Source organism: Thermobia domestica, chromosome 6 (assembly GCF_964235325.1).
Source record: "Thermobia domestica chromosome 6, izTheDome1.hap1.1, whole genome shotgun sequence".
NCBI lineage: Eukaryota > Metazoa > Arthropoda > Insecta > Zygentoma > Lepismatidae > Thermobia > Thermobia domestica.
The window spans coordinates 257,567,884-257,589,011 of record NC_137459.1 but is presented as its reverse complement, the minus strand read 5'-3'; the positions used below and the strand labels follow the sequence as shown (position 1 = coordinate 257,589,011).

Below are 21,128 nucleotides of genomic sequence, written 5' to 3'. Positions count from 1 at the left end.
GTACGAAAACGAAAGTAGTTTGATATCTTTGCACTGAGAAGTTCAAGTCCTGGAATAGGGCCTAAGGAAAATAAAAGTGATATAAACTGACATTTAGTAGACTCCAATTTGAACAAACTGTTTGTATCACCACAACATTCTACAAAATTATTTTCAAAAAGTCTTTAAAATACTTGGAACAAATCTGTGTTGTTTCAATAATAATAAAAAAAAAATAAATGGTTTTCCAGTTTATGAAATATCAACCAGTTGCGTCGCGTAATGCAGTTCACAAGAGCACGTGGACCACCAAATATCTTTCGCTATTTGTTTCAAGATATTTGGTAATAATTAGGGTATTGCCACTTCGTTGCTTTCTTTTCTTTTATTTGTTGTAACGCTACAGTCACCAGAAGTTTTCTTCAAATTTTAAATACTCTCCATTTGCTTTCCACTTGCTTGCATGCTTTTCATTATCACACTATATTCACAATGGAACTGTGAAAGCGGTGTGCTACTGTGTGTGTAGAATAGAAAGGCATCGGAGCGGAGGAATTGCGGTCTTCCGTCGTTCAAAAGATTTGAACGTGCGGAGTTGACAACTGTTATTGATTAATTGCCAGTAATGTGATGCTATAAACGGAATCAAAGAATAAACTTTTGCAATTAAGCATAGAAAAATATAATAACATATAGCTCGCTTTCTCAATCAGTTATATAAATGTATTTTTGTCTCAGTTTCTTATAACAAAAATAAACTAATGGAACATTAAAAAATAATACGTCTTTCCGTGGTCATACCGAGGCGGATGGGAGGCCTAGAGTTGTCACTCAGAGATTATTAAGTTAACGCAGAATAAATTGCATTAATCCTTTTTAAATCGCAGTTTATGGGGACTGAACTTGAAATTTAACGCTATCGAGAATATAACTATTAATCTAAGTGACATCGAGAACTATGGATTCGACATTAATATCGGTAGTTTTCGATTGTTTTTACACGTTAGCCCATTCTCATCACCTTAGATCTTCGAATGGAGGTTTGTCTCATATAGCTTCGCTGCTGAACGGGACGTTAAACTCAAAATCACCTCACCTCTAATGGAGGTTAAACTTAGAGTTCAATTGTGTAGGAAGTGTCGCCAATCTACTTATGAATCCCGAAAATTATGGATTCAATACTAATATCGGTCGCCTTTGATCATTTTTTCATGTCACCATTTCCCCGCAGGGATACTAATGGGGCTGAACTTTGATTGAAACGGCATCGGGATGCTTGCTATTCATCTCAGCGATCCCGGAAACTGTGGACTTTATACTAATATTGGTCGTTTTCGATCATGCCGTATGTTATCCCCTCCCACTGTCTTTAGATACACTAGGGAGGTCTTACCCCTACTAGAGGCTGAACTTGAAGGTAATCGGAACCGCCAACCAACTTAGGAACATCGAAAACTATGGTTTCAATACTAATATCGGTCATTTTTAATTATTTTTTCATGCATCAATTTCACTTCCCCAGTGTGCTAAACGGGGCTGAAGTTCAACTTAAATGTCATCTGGAGTGTCAATCTTAATCTAATCGACCCCGAAAACTATGGATTCGATACTAATATTCGCCGTTTTTATCTCGTTAAGCCTGTCTAATGAATACTTAAATCTGATTTAAGCGGTATCGGGAGAGTCACTATTTATCTAAGCTACCCCGAAAATTAAGGATTCGACAATAATTTCGGCTGTTATCAATCATTTTTATATGTCCTTCCGTCCCGTCTCCAAGGAGCGCTAGGTGGGTTCTTACCCCAACTGAAAGCCGACATTGGGCATAAAAGGCACCAACACTGTCACTGATCAACTTAGGGACCCCGAAAATTATGGATTCAACACTAATATCGGTCATTGTTAACTAGTTTCACATGTCATCATTTTCCCCTCCAAAATACCAAAAGGGGTTAAATTTGGTTTTAACTGTATCGGAAGTGTCACTGTTCATTTCAGCGACCACGAAAACTTCGAATTTGACACTAATATCGGTCATTATCGATATTTTTATAAACCATCCCTACTTCCAATAGGTGTGCTAGGAGATAGTACCCTCACTGAAGTGCTGAATGTGGGTTTAAACGGTATCGGAACTGTCACCAATCAGCTCACGGAACCAGAAAACTATTGATACGACACTAATATTGGTCGTTTTTGATCATTTTATATTTTTGCTCTCACTGTTTCTAGGTGTGCTAGGGTGGTTGTGCCCCGACATTACTCTTTCCCAGACTGCAGGTGATGTGTGTACCAAGTTTGGTTAAAATTGCTCCAAGTGTTTTGGAGTAAGGCTGGAAAACACATACTTATATACCGGCATATATGGCGTTTTATTTCTAAAATAAAGGTGTCGGTACGCTGAACCTCACGTTCAGAGTATTATTATTATTATTAACAATAATAATAACGTCCAGTAGCATATCCATGCAGTTCTGTAACTAAAAACTCTTACGCACACACACACACACACACACACACACACACATATATATATATATATATATATATATATATATATATATATATATATATATATAATTTTAAAATATCTGATTTGTTTCTTACCTTTTTTCTCTTTTTTGTAAACGGGCAAAAGTAAGTGGCTATTGATTGTTTCCAAAAGGCATTGATAATTCCACAAATACTGAAATTCAGTAACATCTCACATGAAGATCATTGTTCACATAATGTTCTTCATAATACTAATCGTGCTACCAAGATGTTCTACAAACCTCTACTAAATTAATGGACAAACTTTGCGAAAAAATCTAGGGAATGTTTTCACTTAATCCTCTTCCTAATAATGAATAAAACCAATTAATTAGACACATTACAGTAGAAACTGAGCCAAGGTTCATCTACGGAGAAAGTACAGAGGTGGAGTCCAAACAGAATTTTTGAACTGGCTTTCAGTTTAGTAGAACTTCAGTGACATACGAATTTGTTGGGATTATTTCATCGCTGGATGTCAGTCTTTTTTTTAAAAAAAAAAATCCGGTTGGGTCAGAGCATTTATGGTTTATATGACCGTGCGAAAAATGGAGGCGCGAGGGAAAGACAGAAGGACCCGAATACACCTAGTCCCTGAATACAATAGACTTCAAGAAGGAACAAAGATTCGCAAAATATTTCTCAACGTGCTGGTACACGGTACCGTTCCGTACCACGAGAAATAAATAAAACATTATATACAAAGAAACAGAAGATCCTTAAGAAAATTCAAGAATAGTTCTTCCTTAGGTTACTGGATTGATATCGAACCATGAATCTTTATTTCCACTCTCACACTACGACAAGATGACTTCCAACAAACATATAGACTATTGAAAGTGAAGTCAGTGTATCAATAGAGAAAGCACGAAACACTAGTGTTTAGAATAAACTAGTGCACCCGGAGACGAGTTGGCTTAGATCCAAAACAACGTTCCTCTGCTCTTACGAACAACAGGAATTTTGGAGGGAGGCTGAATGAAAAATTCCACTATGGCTGGAACGGACTGACTCATGATGAAATGAAGAGTAGAAAGAGAACAAAATATGCAGTAGCCAAGACATTGCTCACATGCCATTGTCCGTTCCTTCACTCCCTTCAGCACTTCACTCTGCACAGACTGCCAGTATTAAGTGTATATACTGAGACTTTTCAATCTGTCTCTTGTGGCCAAATGTGTTAGTGTATTCGCCTTTGGCTTTAGTTACCAATGCGACCAATATTTCGCTACTAGAGAGGATGCAATTTTGGGACTCAAAGTAAAGAAACGCCCAATAATTGTTAAAAGTACTGAATCTTCATATTAGTATTAAATCAATAAGAAGACCTTTGGGCTTAATTTACGTCTTCAAAACTATTCTACTAGAGTAGCAACTTCCTTGTCAAAAATATTTCGCTATTAGGACTTAATCTATATTATAAAATTGAAAGTGACAATGTTTAATCTTAATCTCTTGAACCACCCGACCGATCTCGATCAAATTTTTGACGTAGATGCAGTTCTGGCGTAGGAGTGTTTTAGCTACTCACTTTGACGGTAAAGCATAGGAGAGGAGGAGGAGGGGAAATTATAAAAAAATAAATAAAACTTAACTCTTGAATCAGCCAACTGGTCTGGGATAATTTTTATCATTTAACTTTGACGGTGCAACGTAGGGAAGGAGAATCACGGGTTATATGTAAAAATAAAAATGAAGGCGACTCTGTTTGTGACTTTATCGCTCTTGAACCACCTGACCGATCTCGATCAAATTTACAACATAAATGATGTTCGGGCCGGGATAAATAGATTTTATTTATCTATTCACTTTGACGCTAGAACTTAAGGGAGGGGGAGGAGAAGTTAAAAAGTAAAACTTGATAACTCTTGAACCAAACGATCAATCTCGATTAATTTTTTAACTTATATGATTTAACGGGCCTGATATGTTTTTATTATTATTATTATTATTTCACTTTGACAGTAGAGCTTACGGGAGGAGAGAGAGAGAGAGGAAAACAGGGGGTTATGAAATAGGGGTGGGGCTATGGAATCATGGCTTATTGCCTCTGTTGTGTGCTGTATTGTCGTGGCGATAAGTGAAACTATGTTCTTGAAGAAGTTTCATGACGTGGGAGTATTGCGCTAGTTGTTGCTGATGGATGACTCGCTGCAGTTCGTCTTTTTTAAATTTCCGCCTCCGAAGAACTTTTGCAGGTAAGTTTTCGTTACTTATTTTGTAAAATGATTTTGCAAATTAAACGTGTGCGCCTTATGCTGCGTTTCTAGGGAACAGAACGAAATGTCACGTTATGTGCACGATTTATTTGAAGTATGAATGCTCTACAAAATTGCCATGGGAGGGCGGTTATGGAATACTTCTATTGTCCATAATCCATAATCCCCTTCTGTCTGTATGAAAACGACTAACACAATAATAGACCTCCAGCATAGGTTTGTGAGTTCAGTACAGTATTGTAAAGAAAATTAAGATGATTAATAATGAAAATGAAATGAAATCTTTAAGTTTAACGTCCCACGGATATGCCGGTTAGGCTAAATTAGACGGAACAAATATACAGTAGGGAGTAAATTACAGAATGCATAGCATCCAGTGACAGGACTTGATACAAGATTCACCCAGAAATGGCACGAGTAGCCGTAGAAAAAAAAAACAGTCCCATGAGACATAATGCGGAAATGTGCGCAGCAAGTCCTCCTTTAGCTCAGCAATTCAAATGGCGTTTGTATGGAATCGATATCTCGAACCGTTCCCGAAAGCTATAAAATGAATTGTCTTGGGGTTGCAACACCGTATAAAATCTTGCATGTCTTCCAAACCTCAGAAACGACTGCGTAGCACCTAAAAGAGCACAGAAAAACTGTGACATGAAAGGTTACAAATCTGTGACAAGAAAGTACGTCATAATCGATTCGCAAAGATTAATGACCTGCGATAGGTGTCATTCGAAAGTATAGGAAACGTTATCATGTGAGACAACGATGACGATTAAGATAAAACATAATGCATTCAGACGCAAAATACTTTAACATAATACACCAATACATACAACAGAAAAGTCATAGATAGTATGCAAAATACGTATATTTCTCGGCATAACCGCACACTCGATATGACGTTTCAAGCCCGTTAATCACATGCTGTGCATGCTGTGGTTTATTCCCTACTGTACATTTGTTCCCTCTGCAGTCTTGTTGTTGTTGTACATTTTCTTTTTGCACGGACCCCATAATTTCTCAACTTTACAGTCTCATATCTCCCTTGTTTGGCAACAGTGGCCACCCATCTTTTGCTTCTTTTCTTTAACATTTTATGCCAATTGTTTTAATGCCATAAAATGGTAAACGTTCTGTTTGAGAAATTATACGTTTGTGATGTAATGCCAACATTGCTTGTGCGACATTACTCCTGTGTCCTTGGTCACGTGTTCCCCTAAGATAGTTATCAAGTTACCTTCACACAGTTTTAATTTTCTGCCTTTTTCCGTCGTTTTGGGGATATAACTATGCAAAACTTCACAAGATCACTGCTTAGAAGTTGTATTATACAGAGCGGGTAAACAAGGCATTTCCGCACTGACTGACTTTCATCACGATGATTAGCAATCCACAATTAGTCAGGGTACCAATTTTTGTAAATATCTAACTGTCACGGTTCACATACGTCCCTTGTAAGCCACTTTTTATGCTGAATTACGTTGTACAATCGAAAATAGCAAGTACCGTACAATACCAAAAAACAACAATACTGATCAATATGATACATACGCAATATAGAACGTTACAACCATAGAACTCAATAAGGCAAAAATACTCATTGAAAACACAATTTATGTTAGACTTGAAATCAACTAGCTGGGGACTTCGCCCCCAGACCCCCATATTTGCTCCACCTACGGCCTCGCACTTCTCATATTCCTAAAATATCTCAAATCTTAAGAGATTTTAAAATATGGGAATTTTATTTTTAAAAAATTCTAACCCATCTTTTATCCTCTTCTAAGAGAAATATAAAGAAAAGGCTGAAAAATATCTTTAATCAACATATCTCTACTGTTAAGGGATTTCAAGATATGACTATATTATTTTAAGAATTACAATCCCTACTACTATCTTTCCGCCTTTTTCTAAAACACACTTACATACATACGTACGTAGGCACACACACAAACACACACACAAATATATATATATATATATATATATATATATATATATATATATATATATATATATATATATATATATATATATACCGATAAACAACACCGACAACGTTTGGGAAGTGATTCCTGACACCAAGATAAGAAAAAAAAAGTATAGACCAACCTGGGAGCACAAATGCTTCCTTTCGGAATTATAGGCTGCCGAAAACATAAAAAAAGAATGAAATTTAAACATCCATAGCTCCAAAACTATGGAACCTCCCGTAGTCGGGTCAAGACTTCACTTAGGAACCAGTATGTGCCCAACCCAAATATCATATTTCGGAAATGTTACGGTGCTTTTGCAACAATTTTTATAGAGGTAATTCCTGAGTAGTTCAAATTATATGCCCGTAGCCAAACTCCCTCTATAAAAACTGTTGCATGTGTACCTACGGATTCTCAAATATGTAATTTTGAATAGCGCACTTATTAGTTCCTAGCTAAAGTCTTGTACTGACTACGGTAAATCCCATATGTTTGGAGCTTTGGGCCTTTAAATTTATATTTTTTCGTGTTTTTGGCAGCCTATAACTCCGAAAGGAAGCATTTGTGCACCCAGGTTGGTCTAAACTTTTTGTCTTATCTTGGTGTCAGGAATCACCCCCCAAACTTTGTCGATGTTGTTTTGAAAATCTCTATATATATTAACTAACTAACTCTATGGCCTATAGAACGCGGAGGTTCAATGCCGCATTCACAAAAACTCTCCATAGACTTCCGTCCTTAGCCAACTGAATCCATTTCTACTTTGTATTTCTATTTCTGCTAGATCCATATTAATATTGTCTTCCCATCTGCGTCTAGGTCTTCCTAATTGTCGTTTTCCGATTGGTCTTCCTGTCAAGACTTTGAAAGCGCCTCTACTTTGTTCTATCCTATCTATATGACCTGCCCACCTAAGTCTTCTAGACTTGGCGACCCTAAAAATGTTGGGTAAACCGTATAAATTATGTAGATCCTCGTTATGAAGTTTTCGTCATTCCCCATTCCCGTTCCTCTTGTGTCCGAATATTCGTCTCAGGATCTTGTTCTCAAATACTTTCAGTCTATGTTCTTCCTTCCGGGTAAGTGACCATGTTTCGCAACCATAGAGAACAACAGGGATGATTATCGTTTTATACATCTTAAGCTTCAAATTCCTCGACAGAATTCGCGACGACAAGTTATTTTGAACTGAATATTAACACGAATTCCCTGCTTTTAGTCGACATTTAATTTCTTTGTGAATATGATTTTCGTCTGTTAATATTCATCCTAGATATTTGAAAGTATCTACTTTATCAAAAAAAAAAAAAAAAAACTAACTAACTAACTAACTGTATGGTCTATGGAACCCGGAGGTTCAATGCCGCGTTCACAAAAGCTCTCCACTGACTTCTATCCTTAGCTAACTGCATCCAGTTTCTACTTTGTATTCCAATCTCTGCGAGATCCATCTTAATATTGTCCTCCCGTCTGCGCCTAGGTCTTCCTAATGGTCGTTTTCCGATTGGTCTTCCAGTCAAGACATTGAGAGCGTTTCTACTTTCTTCCATTCTAGCTACATGACCAGCCCACCTAAGCTTCCTAGACTTGACGACCCTAACAATGTTGGGTAGACCATATAAATTATGTAGTTCCTCGTTATGAAGTTTTCGCCATTCCCCATTCCCGTTCCTCTTGTGTCCGAATATTCGTCTCAGGATCTTGTTCTCAAATACTTTCAGTCTATGTTCTTCCCTCAGAGTAAGTGACCATGCTTCGCAGGCATACAGAACAACAGGCATAATTATCGTTTTGTATATTTTAAGCTTCAAATTCCTCGACAGAATTCGCGACGACAAGAGATTTTGAACGGAATAGTAACACGAATTCCCTGCTTTTAGTCGACATTTAATTTCTTCGTGAATATGATTTTCCTCTGTTAATATTGATCCTAGATATTTGAAACTATCCACTTTATCAAAAGTATTATTTAATATTTTAACGCATCCATAATTTGCTGTATTCCGGTCCCGACGCACTTCCATGTATTTAGTTTTCTCTGCATTTACTTCTAAACCCATGTCCCTGCAAGCGTTTAATAAGATCTCTGCATTTCTTTCTATTGTTCTCCTATCATCTCCTATTAAATTTACATCATCAGCATATGCCATAACCTGGTGAATACCGTTCAACTCTAGGCCCTGGTTGCTATGTTTGATTTTCCTTATAGCGTATTCCAGAACAAAGTTAAATAATAATAGCGACAACGCATCTCCTTGTTTCGGGCCATTTTCGAGGTGAAAGCTCGTGGACAAAAATTTTGCTACCCGGACTTTACTTTGGGATTCATTTAAACATATCTTAATTAATCTAATTAGTTTTCTCGGTATTCCAAGTTCTACTTTATCAAAAAGTATAATTTAATATTCTAAAGCCTCCATAATTTGCCGTATTACAGTTCCGACGCACTTCCATGTACTTAGTTTTCTCTGCATTTACTTCTAAGCGCATGTCCCTGCAAGCGTTGAATAAGACCTCTGCATTTCTTTCTATTGTCCTAATATCATTCTCTATTAAATTTACATCATCAGCGTATGCCATAACCTAGTGAACACTGTCCAACTCTAAGCCCTGGTTGTTATCTTTGATTTTCCTTATAGCGTATTCTAGAACAAAGTTGAATAATAATGGCGACAACACATCTAGTCGTTTCAGGCAATTTTCGACGTGAAAGCTCGTGGAGAAAAAAATTCCTACCCAGACTTTATTTTGAAATTCATTTAAAGATACCTTAATTAATCTAATTAGCTTTTTCGGTATCCCAAGTTCTGTTAGAACGTTGTATAAAGTTTCTCTCCTAACCGAGTCGAAAGCCTTTCTAAAATCAATAAATAGTTAATGTATTGGGGTATATATACATAACGCTGACACACATCAGTAATTATTTCAAATCAAACGTATAAACACAAATTTTCATGCCTTAAATCTTAATAGAGTTTGAAATATAATATGGATACCTTATTGTTTACAATTGAAACCTATACTCTTTTTTTTTCTCTATAAGCCTTTTCTCTTCTCTTCTAGAAGAAATATCAAAAAAGTGATACACGTATTTAACTATTAAAATCAAAAATCTAAATACCAAATTTCATGTCTCTAACAAATTTCGAGATATGGTCATCCAATTATTACTACTGTAACCCGCACCCTTGCATATTTCTACCTTTTTCTTACCTTCTAGGAGAGGTAAAAAAAGAAAAAAAACAGAACTTTTTATCTAGTTAATTTAAATGTGAAGGCAAATTACCGAAATTCATGTCTGAATTTCAAATTTTGGGATTCCGAGATATGGATATTCTAAAATAATAATTACCACCCCTGTTTCCCCCATTCACCGTCGAATTTCCAAAATTTAATGAGGGCTTACATCACAAATCCTATGTCCTGTCCAAATTTCAAGTTTCTAGCTTTACGTAGTGTTTTGGCCTGGGCGTTGATCAATATTTCAGTCAATCAAAACTTCTTTTATATATAGAAAGATTATAGTACTTTGGAAGTGCTAAGGAAATGCTACGTTGTAAAATTTTATTATTTTTCTTCATTTCCTGCAGTAATTTGAAAACTGAAAGGAAAAATAAAAACTGTAAAGTTCGATATATACCCTTTTCTACTACCGAATTCTCAAAGCTGTAGAATTACATATTTTCACTAATGATAACGTTATTTTTATTTCGATTTTTATGGAAACACTTGTAAGTAACTTTTATATTTATCGAAAATAATTATTCATATGTTCATGTGTCAGAGTGAAAAAAATCGGACAGACATAGAGATAAAGGAGTACATTTGTTTGCAAATACAAAGAAAGTTCGAAAATATCCAGCTGAAGTAGTACTTTCTTTATAATAATGAAACACTACTTACTAACTAGTTCTTTTTCGTTATGCACTATTTAGATGTATAATTTATTCAAAATGTGGTAGGGAAGATAATATTGTACTATTTGTTACGCTGTTGCTCTGCATCAATAATTTTTAACTGTGAAGCTAATATTGTATTTGAAAATGTCAACATAAGAAACACGATCGTGCTTACAGAACATAATTTGCTGTTAGGGTCGTGTTATTATAGCTATTGCAAATCAGTCTTTCAATTAGATAGGTAAAAGTAAGGACAGTAAGAACTGCTCTTTCTGTAGTTAGCAACTGTTTACTCATTGGAAATTGCATATCCAGCTTTCAGAAATGGATATTCATGTTGAACCAAAACTTATGTTTGCGAATCCTTTCCTCCAATGTTAATGAAGTTTGGAATTATTGTTTACATGCAAACTGAGGAGAGAACTTAAAGTTGATACTTCATGAACGCTTAAAGCGTATCAAGTTGAAAAGTTCAAAATCATTCATCAGTATTAATAAAGCTGTCAGTGAAATAAGATACACCAACATTAGCTCACTCAATCCCAAGCAACAACCATGTCCCAGTAAGCTAAGAGCTTTAAAATATAATTGCCTTTACCATCGGAGATGAATAAGACTGTTTTACAAAAATCCCACAACAGCTTATCAAAATTCTTAATTTACTTCGTTCTCTTTTCTTTCAGTTTTGACCTGTAAGATATTGGATACAAGTTTTCCAGCAAGAATCGAACCCTGACCACGGACTCTAATGGAAGTGCATTAATCACGAGTGAAGTAGGAAGCCAAAATATTCAAGGTAACAACTTTTTTCTATAATTGGGTTATAGTGTAAATAAATAGAATGATGTGTATTCTTTCAAAGATACGTAATCATTCTAAATTATCGATCCATGAAGGAACTGGGGTGCAAAATTAGCTTGTGGCAATAACGATCTTAACACATACATATACAGACGTTATCAAAATAATAAAAAAGAACTATAGTTTGCAACGCGTAAGGTGTATGCGATGGTAACGCTGAACTTGTACTTAGAGTGTCTGGCAGGGTAGGATGGAGACGTGTGTTGAAGTGGAGAGACGATGGTGATGTAGAATAGGAGACTTTTTGAGTTTCAAAGAGGTTAAATAATTGTACTACAGATGTTAAATAATTATAATTGGTGAGCACTAAGATCGGGCAAGTGTATCTAAAATTGCTACTATGTTACCTGTATCTGAAGGAATAGTGCCCAAAACGCTTAAAGAATCTTATGCTTTGAAATTTGTTCTTTAGTGAAACATGCCGGTTGCTCTTAGGTCAATTACTTTATCTTCTAATTATGCTTTACTATTTATCATCACTTACTTAAAAAAAAAAACTTCTTGACTCTCATTACCACTTTTTCCAGTGTAGAGACTACAGACTTGAGGAAGACACGGACAAAAGAACTTCAAGAACAGTTGAAAATTCACCTATGGCATTTCAGAGGGATTCGAACCCACAACAGGTACAACAAAATTACCGAGATGCCAGGTCTGGATGTAGTCATTCAAAAATCTTTTCCTGAGTCACGGAAATAACTCCTAGGCTATCCCAACTACTGTTCCACCGCGCTCCCATTATCATACACTGAAGAAGAGATCTGGAGATCACGATGACAAAGAGGAAGTTTCAGTGTCTTGAGCAACGTTACATTCAGTGTCATCATAAATATACATCTGGGTTTTATGAAATAGCACATAGTCCTCCTAAATGCAGGAAACTGCTCGAACAATGTTATGATTGTACAATTTTGTTTCTATAAATTTATATGCTATTTTGTGTGCCACATAAATAAAGTTGTACTTAAATTGGTTAAGTAATGATGTAAAAAATATAAGTGATCTTTTTTTCATGGAAAGAAGGCACTATTACTTGTAACTCTATACTCTCCAGAGTTCAACGCTATAAGATAAGAAGTTGCGTCTGTATGTCATGGATAATGCATATCAGTTTTCATTCCCCTCAGCATTGATGAATAAATAAACGAACATGACTTCTACAAATGTAATCACTCCCTCGTCACGAAAACTATGTAACACCATGTGTTGATCAGTGTTGCTCTCACACAATGTAGATGTGCAACACTACTGTGTTGTGACGTGTTAAGTTTGGTCAAGGACACTTGCTAGTGTTATAGGCTATGAAGTAGACCATTCTTGAAACTTCGTATTCATGTTCCTGGTGTAATATTGATCTGATCCTATTCTATGAACTCCTATAATGCAATATCTATGGCAATTATCTGACCATACAAGCATGAAAATCTACTATGTGGCTGTGTTTCAATGTCTCGAAGATTTACAATACCACCTCCATTGAAAGATGTTGACTGCTCGAAACGTGTATGAGACATGCTTTGTTGCATACCGTAACAAACGTCTTTGTAACAATAATAACTGTTCATTACCTGGAACCCAGAAAATGATGACCCTGCAGTCAAGGCACGACGTGGTTGCTATCTCACATGATAAATGCAAACATTGAAATGTTGAAATAAACGTTACCTTTCAGTAATGGATGATATAAAAACAGAAAGATCATACGCGAAGACGAAGAAGTTAGCGGAGGACCGTGGAGCATGGAAGCTTCTCAGCTGCGGCAAGTGACCTGCCAATAAAGGCAGAATACCTATGATGATGATGATGAAGATGATGATGATGATTCAGTATGCAACATAATACAAATTGGCATTGTTCGCTATGTGGATCCATTTCTTAGTGTAATTTTATCATTTCGTGTAGACATCTTAACTGACTAGTAAATAGTATTTGTGTTCGCCTTATTAAAAAAAAAAAAATATCAGAACTTTGCTGTGCATTGAACTCAAAGAACTCATAGCTAGTTCAATAAAGATCTTCACCGTACATAAACGTGTTATTACTTACCTTTCTCCCACACGATGGAGTCAATGGGGTACCCTGCCGCTGGACAAGTTACGTACAAAGGCTCTCCAGCAACTGCTGAAATACTTGGCATTTTCCTAACGTACGGTAATCCTGTAAAAAAAAAATTCAATTTATACTCTGCATTTGTAGTACTATCAGAAGTAATTTCACTACTAACATCCCGCACTCGTCATAAATTATTCTAAGTTTCCTTATTGAATCCAAATAAAATGTACTTAAAGTAGCATATTCAGTGAAAATAAGTGGGGAAACACAACACATGCTCAAGTAATTTAATCAGCATACATTTAGATACATCAACCGTTTTCAATAATATCGTACCCAGCAAACCAAGAATGGAGTTTATTCTGCTGAAGAGCTAAGAATAGGTTTATGGTCAACGACTTGAATTTCATGAAAGTTGAAACTTTAGAAGTGCATTTTACGACATGTCAAATATTATGAAATATACACTATCATTCTGTATAAAACACCCGTTTCTGATGCTATTTGAAAGCTGTCACACACACAGTATAGTTATAAATTTATGAACTAAATCCTAGAACGCACACAATATAGTCTTCAGCAAAATTATGTACCTAGATCCATGGATGCGATTTTGTCAATAATTTCAGCAGAGTTAAGGTCCATTTTTAACAGCAATTGTAGCAATGTTTAAATAATTACGTTCTCCTTATTTTAAAGAAAACTGTATTAAAGCTAGTCCATTTGGTTAGCGTATCGTATGCTGTATACTTATTTAACTCATACAACGATACTACAAGAAATTTCGGGTTTTGCATGAACGAACAAAGAAAATATTACAATTATCACGGCAATAAGTATGTTTAAGTATACATGATAATTGGCTAATCAGTATGAAAAATAAAGTCCGCACGACAAAATAAAAAGAAAATCCGTATTAAAGATGTCCGGGTACATATAAACTGGTTATAGGAGCTACAATATTCCGAAAGTTGAATGTTAAGGAAATAAAGCTATAGAACTGGTGTGACACATGAAAGTCAAAGACTAGAACCTTCTATATTTGAAATTTCACAAGTACTGAATTGTGCATGGTGGAAGTTCACGGACTTACACAAATAGTATAAAGGGTTTTAGTTTCACTTTGTTAACCAAAGAGGGCAAAGATAGCCAACATGCATCGAGTGACAACAACGATGCCTTAATTTAGTTGTGAAAAGCCGGTATATCAAATAGGGAATGATGGCTGATGATTTATAGGAAGTAACCAAGAAAGTTCTGTCGGTTTTTCACCCACTAACTTCGAACATCGATATGCCATCTAAGACGTGTCTGGAAGATCAAAAATTGTCCCCATCAGCATCGACGACCTTCTCCCAACGTTCTGGAAGGACATGGATTCCATCGCGGTAGAACTTAGTGGCCCATGAAGCGAACAAGATATCAAGTGCATTTTGCACTTTTACTACGGAAATGAACTGGCATCTTCTGAGCTGATAGTCCAAGGACTGGAACAGGTGAAAATTGGACGGAATGTGGATGGAATAGTGCTTCCCATCCAAAGCGTAGAATGGTGTCCCGGGTCATTCTAGCCATGTGGGGTTTAGCGTTGTCCTGTAACATGAGGATTGCTTTGCGATTTAAAAGTGTTGGCTCCAGAGCTTTGAGCTTGTCTTGAACACGGCTCAACTACTGACAGTACACGGTTGTATTGATGCTCTGACCAGCTGCTAGCAGATCCTGATGCACGATGCCGCGAACAGTTCACCAAACACACAGGACAAACTTCTTTTGGTGCAGTGCTGGTTTCGGTTGTTTTGGAATCCGTTCATAGGACGCTAACCAATGATGACGGTGCCGTGGAGATTTGTACAAAAGCCAATTCTCATCACATGTCAACACCCTGTCCAGAAACGGTTCCTTCCTTAAACAAGACAGCAAATAAACACAGGTGTCTGCTCGCGTAGCCTTCCGGCCCGTAGTCAAATCATATGGGACCCATAGACCCAACTTGTACTGCTTTCCAAGTTGATGAAAGTGCTGCTGAATGGTTTCTCCACTCATATTGAATGTTAGCCCCAGTTCCTCAGCTGTCTGTCTACAACTCGCCTCAATTGCTGCTTGCAGATCTTCATTTTGTATATTTATTTATATTCCGATACGTGGTGCGTCTTCGAGTGTTTCGTCAGTGTCTTGAAACTTGTTAAACCACTGCTCCACTATCCGCGTTGTCACGACACCCACACCAAAGGCATGACATATCTTTCTCTCCGGTGCAACGGCGTCTGACCCTAGTTTGAACTCATACACAACACACGCCCTTATGACGATCTGTGATGATCCCCTGTTCACTCTGTCCTTACGCAAGTTTACGTTGTAACTGAACTGCCACAACCAGGTAGTATGTTGGATATACCCAAGCCAACAACTGATATTTGCTTTTTCCTCATTCGCATTAAACTCCAATAGAACACAGACCTCCACAAAAAGCGACAGAGATTTCTTGGTTACCTTTATAATACAACAACCTAATGTAAAATTACACCAACATTGAATGATTATATTCTAAATGTTAGCTACGGTAGTATAGTGGCCATGATGCTGAATAATTAACACCGCCATTATCTCGGAATTATAATGAAAATTAAAATGATTGGAGTTCCATCACTACGAGTATATACTATGGGCACCCAGGGCAAGATTGAACACTTTTTGTAAATCAAAGAATTGCGGTGGAATAGTGACAGAGAAAAACGCAATATATTCTCTATGTGAAAGCCTGTTATCTCTAATAACATATACAGTTTAAATGCCGCAAATCAAGCAGAAGATACAGAGGAATAACATAGTTTTGGCGAAGGAAAAATTTTGTACTCTTGCCCCATGTGGTAGGGTAAGAGTAAACAACGGTTTGGGCAACGATGAACAGTCTAATCAAAACATAGAAACGTAGGCATAAACAACAAAATATACATTGAATCACAGTTATATATGTACAGATTACATGGAACTAAGGAAGTTATAACATGTCAAACAGATTAGTGTCAAACTGAACTGCCAACAAATGTTATAGTACTGTATATCATACATGCTATAATTACAAAATATGAAAATAGGAGAAATCAGTTCAACATTAATCACGAAGCACAAAAATGTTACTTCCGGTGCACACAGTGGTCACACACGTACACAAGCTTCCTTTGATTAAGATTAGAACGTTATTCGTGAAACCACTCGCATATGATACAGAAAATCCTCATTTCACTTTTTGGTGTATCTGAAAACAATTTCCCACTGAATTGGCTGGGCGTACCCATGAGTGTGGATGACTTTCATGCGAATTTTTAGCTTCTTTTGTGTTCCCGTGCGACATGACATATGCTCAACAACTGGGGCTGCAAAATTCTAAACGATAAAGCATACGTTTTGTTAGTAGTCTATAGCCGCCAACTTCTGCCTTGCCTCTGCAAATGTTTTTTACTCAATGTTCCTTTTTCGCTCCTACATTTTCTTTACCCAATTTAAAATAAGCGGCAAGTGTGAACATTCACACTTGCCCCGTACACTCTTGCCCCGCTTCAGGTATCTTCCAATAATTGCCTGCCATCTCCTGCCAGAGCACTTTTCTCTTTTGCATACCACCGATATGCAGTTTTTCAAGGAAATATTTCCAATTCTGCACCTTCAGCTGAAACTACGTTATAAACTGTGACACTTACCTACGAATCTTTTACTTCTTTCCTTTTGCAACAAACTTTCTACTCTGCTGCTCTTCACACTGCACGCACACGGCTTCCCTCCTTTTCCGTTCCTACATGTGTCATGCCGAACTAATTTTCAACATTCGTTTGTTTACCGACGTTGCCACTTCTTCGTCAATAGCATTTTCACTCTTGCCCCAGCGTTCACTCTTGCCCTGATTACCCATACATTTATCTTGTTATGTCTTTAGGCACATCGATCAGAGAATTCCAAACTTGATATTAAACGAAGTTCACAGAATACGTGCCACCAGTATAACGACACGAGAAAATGTATGACTATATAAGCTGGCCTCCAAAATTCGTACCAGATATTTGTGGTAAATTAACAATTATTATTTACTACTATAATTTGAAGAGTTTACATCTGCTCACTATACTGATTACATAAATTGACTATTGCGTCTCTTGCAAAAGCAATCGATTTGTGAGTTAAGCGAAAAATATCTAATTTTCTCTTTTTTTTTCTTAAAAACTACTCACAACAGATGGTCTATATTTTTATTTTATAATAGTAGAATCCTAATTCAAACCAAAATGTGTATTTGGTGATAAGTCAAGATGGATATAACGTACTACGACGGTAAGTGAAAAAATATTCACAATGTAGTTTAAACTTTTCTTACATTGTTCATGCTGACCTATGTCCTCGTTTGTTTTATTGCTATGCTGTTGTAGTCATGTTCTGAAAGTTTGATTCTAATTCCTCCATTTGTTGTAGATCATGGACGGTCTATTAGAAGTTTGCACCAAAGAGGAATAACGAGAAGTGATCCGGTTTGTGTGTTCGGAAGGTGTGTTAAATAAATGCTTAATGATTTGAATTTCCCTTCCGTAGTTCCTCATTTGCCATTTACTTTCTCTCCTAAGAGAACAAGTTAATCGTTATGCATAATCAATGTTGACACTTATTATAGTCTCTTCAAATTTATTGCATTAGGTAAATTTCTCCGATAGGCCTTTTCCTTCACTTGACTCTGATTTATCTTTACATACAGTCACTTCTGTAATGGTTATTTCCTCTTCACCTGCTGTAGAACTAACGTTTTCTCGGATACCTCTTCTCAGATCAACGAAGTGAGTACGTCGAACAAGGTTTCGAGAACAGATACTGTTCCCATACTGATACAGAAGATAAGAACAAGACATGTCCTCGAAATGTTGGACAAGGAACACATAATCTGCTTATATCTCAAGAACAGTCATTGTATTTGCATAATGACACCAGGAAAGCTTCAAATCCTATTTTAACATTTTCTCGTTGTGTCGGGATGGGACGGCTTACGAATTTCGTGACCCGAGATTCAGAATAAATCAGATTCGTGACTTACTAGACCTGCTAATCCGAACAGATCAGTGAAATGGACAAACTGTGCGACCCAGACAGATTCTGTATTACCTGAAAACAACGGAACATAATCAGACACATTGGACTACTATGAGGCTCCTAATGTAATTCTAACAAAAGTAATTATCTCCTCTCTCTCATCATTAAATCGACGATTTTCTTTCTCCTCGCTTGTTACGTACATCTATGCATCAAAACATTGCAGTCAAAGATAAGTACAAGGTTTATCAGAGTATAAACGCGTGAGAATCACAGGAAATAAAACCTATATGATTTTCTTATTAAAGATCATCGAAGTGTAATCAAGTGAGTCTGTGAAACTTATCGTGTAGAACATAATAAATACCTCTCAGCACAATGCTTAGTTAAATATTTTTGTATAGTCTGCGCTCACAACCGCTGCACAATTTTTCAGTATGAAAAAACGAGTAAACATTAAATAATATTCGAAAGAGTCAAGATATGGTATATCTCCGTAGCAGTGCTTCCACTTCAACCGAGTCTTGCACAACAAAGTTGCACGGCTCGCGGTAGAGAAAGCTACCAATAGAGAGCGCCACTGTGTGTGTGGCCAGTGAAGCAAGCACTGATAGATACGAGGGGCCGACGGGAGGTGTGTGTAATTTCGTTGCGCAATAATCGGCTGCAGTGGAAGCACTGTTACGAAGATATATTTGGGGTTTCTATTACGAAATGGACACAATCGAAGCAGCCGAAAAACAACAGAATCGGAAAGGACGCAAGAGAAAGAAAAATTGTGAACTTTGGCAAAGGATTGTTTGAAGGGGCTCTCAGTAAGAAAACTGAGCGAAAAACACGTTTGTTTTCAGTTTTATTTATTTTTGACAATGTTGCCATCACTTTCAGGCCCCGAAAAAATATATGTTGTACCTAAGTGTATAAGAAATTTTTTAACCAAAAGAATCAGCGACGCGTTCTCCCCAAAATATTTTTCTACATTTTTTTTTTTGAAATTTTCAACACGCAAAAAATAAAGAAAATACGCATCGATGGTTTTGAAAAAAAAAATGCACATTTACATCTAGATAGTATCTACAATTTGTGAAACTTTCAAATTTTTTTTACCACCCCCACCAAAATTTAAAAAAAAATATTCAAATTTGAGCATTTATGATATGACAAATCTGTAAGGGGAGGAGTAGGGGGCATTTTGTTAGATAGTTTTAGGTCAAGTGTAACGTTTTGTGTCAATAGCGACCCAATTTGGATCAAGGGCCGGTTTCACTATCTTACTAGGAAAGGCCCTTTAACTTTAACTACCTTTTTCAAAACTTTTTAAACCGTTTTGTTTAACGTTTCTTTTTTAGTTTTTTGACAGTTTTTTCTATGACGTAGAAAAGTGCAGACTACATAGATTAGCCATGAATGAGGTGATGACAAGAATGCGGACAGGGAAACAATCTGCTGTTTTATTGATTAAGAAATTATACATGAAAGAATAGGACAATATACAGCAAGGAAACTTTCTTGTTTATTGAGTAAATGAACTTATAAAAAAAAAGGATTGAAATGCGATCTTAACATTGATTAGACGATGACGATATTTGTTGAGTTTAATTGAAAATATAATGTCCCAATGTTTGAAATAAGATCGCTTATAATGTGTACAAGTTCATATGTCTTCAAAATATAAGTCACATGCTTTCACTATAAACACGTTGTTTTTACGATTATAAACAAACAGTGACAGATGACAGGAAGAAACTGCACCTTCCATGTAGAAACAAAGAGGACACGGAAAACCACGAAGAGTTCCGACGACCCCACTAAAGGTCCTCCCTCCAAAAAGATGGCTATAAAAGCGGACGACGGGACTGAGAAATTATCAGTGCCAGTGTTCATCATTCACCTACGAAACCTACTCCCAAGGCTGCCATGGGCTACAGATATCCTTTAATACTTACTCCTGGGGCTGCTATGATCTACGGAGTATAATCTTTTGAATAACTGCTATCAGGGCTGCTATGAACTACGGACCGTAACCTATCCCGTCTGAGGCCGCTGTGGACAAAGAAAGACATCCGTTCCAAACGAAAGCAACATCGTATGCCGAAGGAGAATATTCATAACCTACACGGTGAGCATTTTAGAGTGATCAAAGATTTAGAGAAAACTCTTAAAAGCTTTGCATAATAGTTTATATAAGGATTTTTTTTTTTTACTGAAAAGGTGAATGGTTAAATTCCCTAGTACACTATTTTCCCGAGAAAACTACTATATTGTTCTTAGTTTACAAGTTAATATGTACTATAAATATAAATGCTAGTTTTCTTCGCATCATTTCTTAGTTTTTTTTTTTATCCGTATGGAATTACACTTAATAATAATGCATGCTAATGTGTAAAATTTTGTAAAATTAAATGAAAAAAATCAATTTGAAGAAATAGTTTCAACGTGTTGGCGACATCAATTGTTTTCTTCTTCTTGAACAGTTTAAATTATTTGTGTTTCGGAAAACATTTCAAATTAGGTTAAATAATTCTGAATGTATATAGTACGTA

At 36.4% G+C, this 21,128-nt stretch overlaps 1 protein-coding gene across 1 annotated transcript in view; it reads right to left on the bottom strand.

Annotated features, from left to right (window-relative positions):
- LOC145687511 (cell adhesion molecule Dscam1-like) overlaps positions 1-21,128 on the bottom strand; it is a 1,370,399-nt gene that overhangs the window by 329,088 nt on the left and 1,020,183 nt on the right. Inside the window, exon 7 of the mRNA XM_081760977.1 lies at positions 13,513-13,623. Coding sequence (XP_081617103.1) covers positions 13,513-13,623 — 111 coding nt within the window. The remainder of the gene's footprint in view (positions 1-13,512; positions 13,624-21,128) is intronic.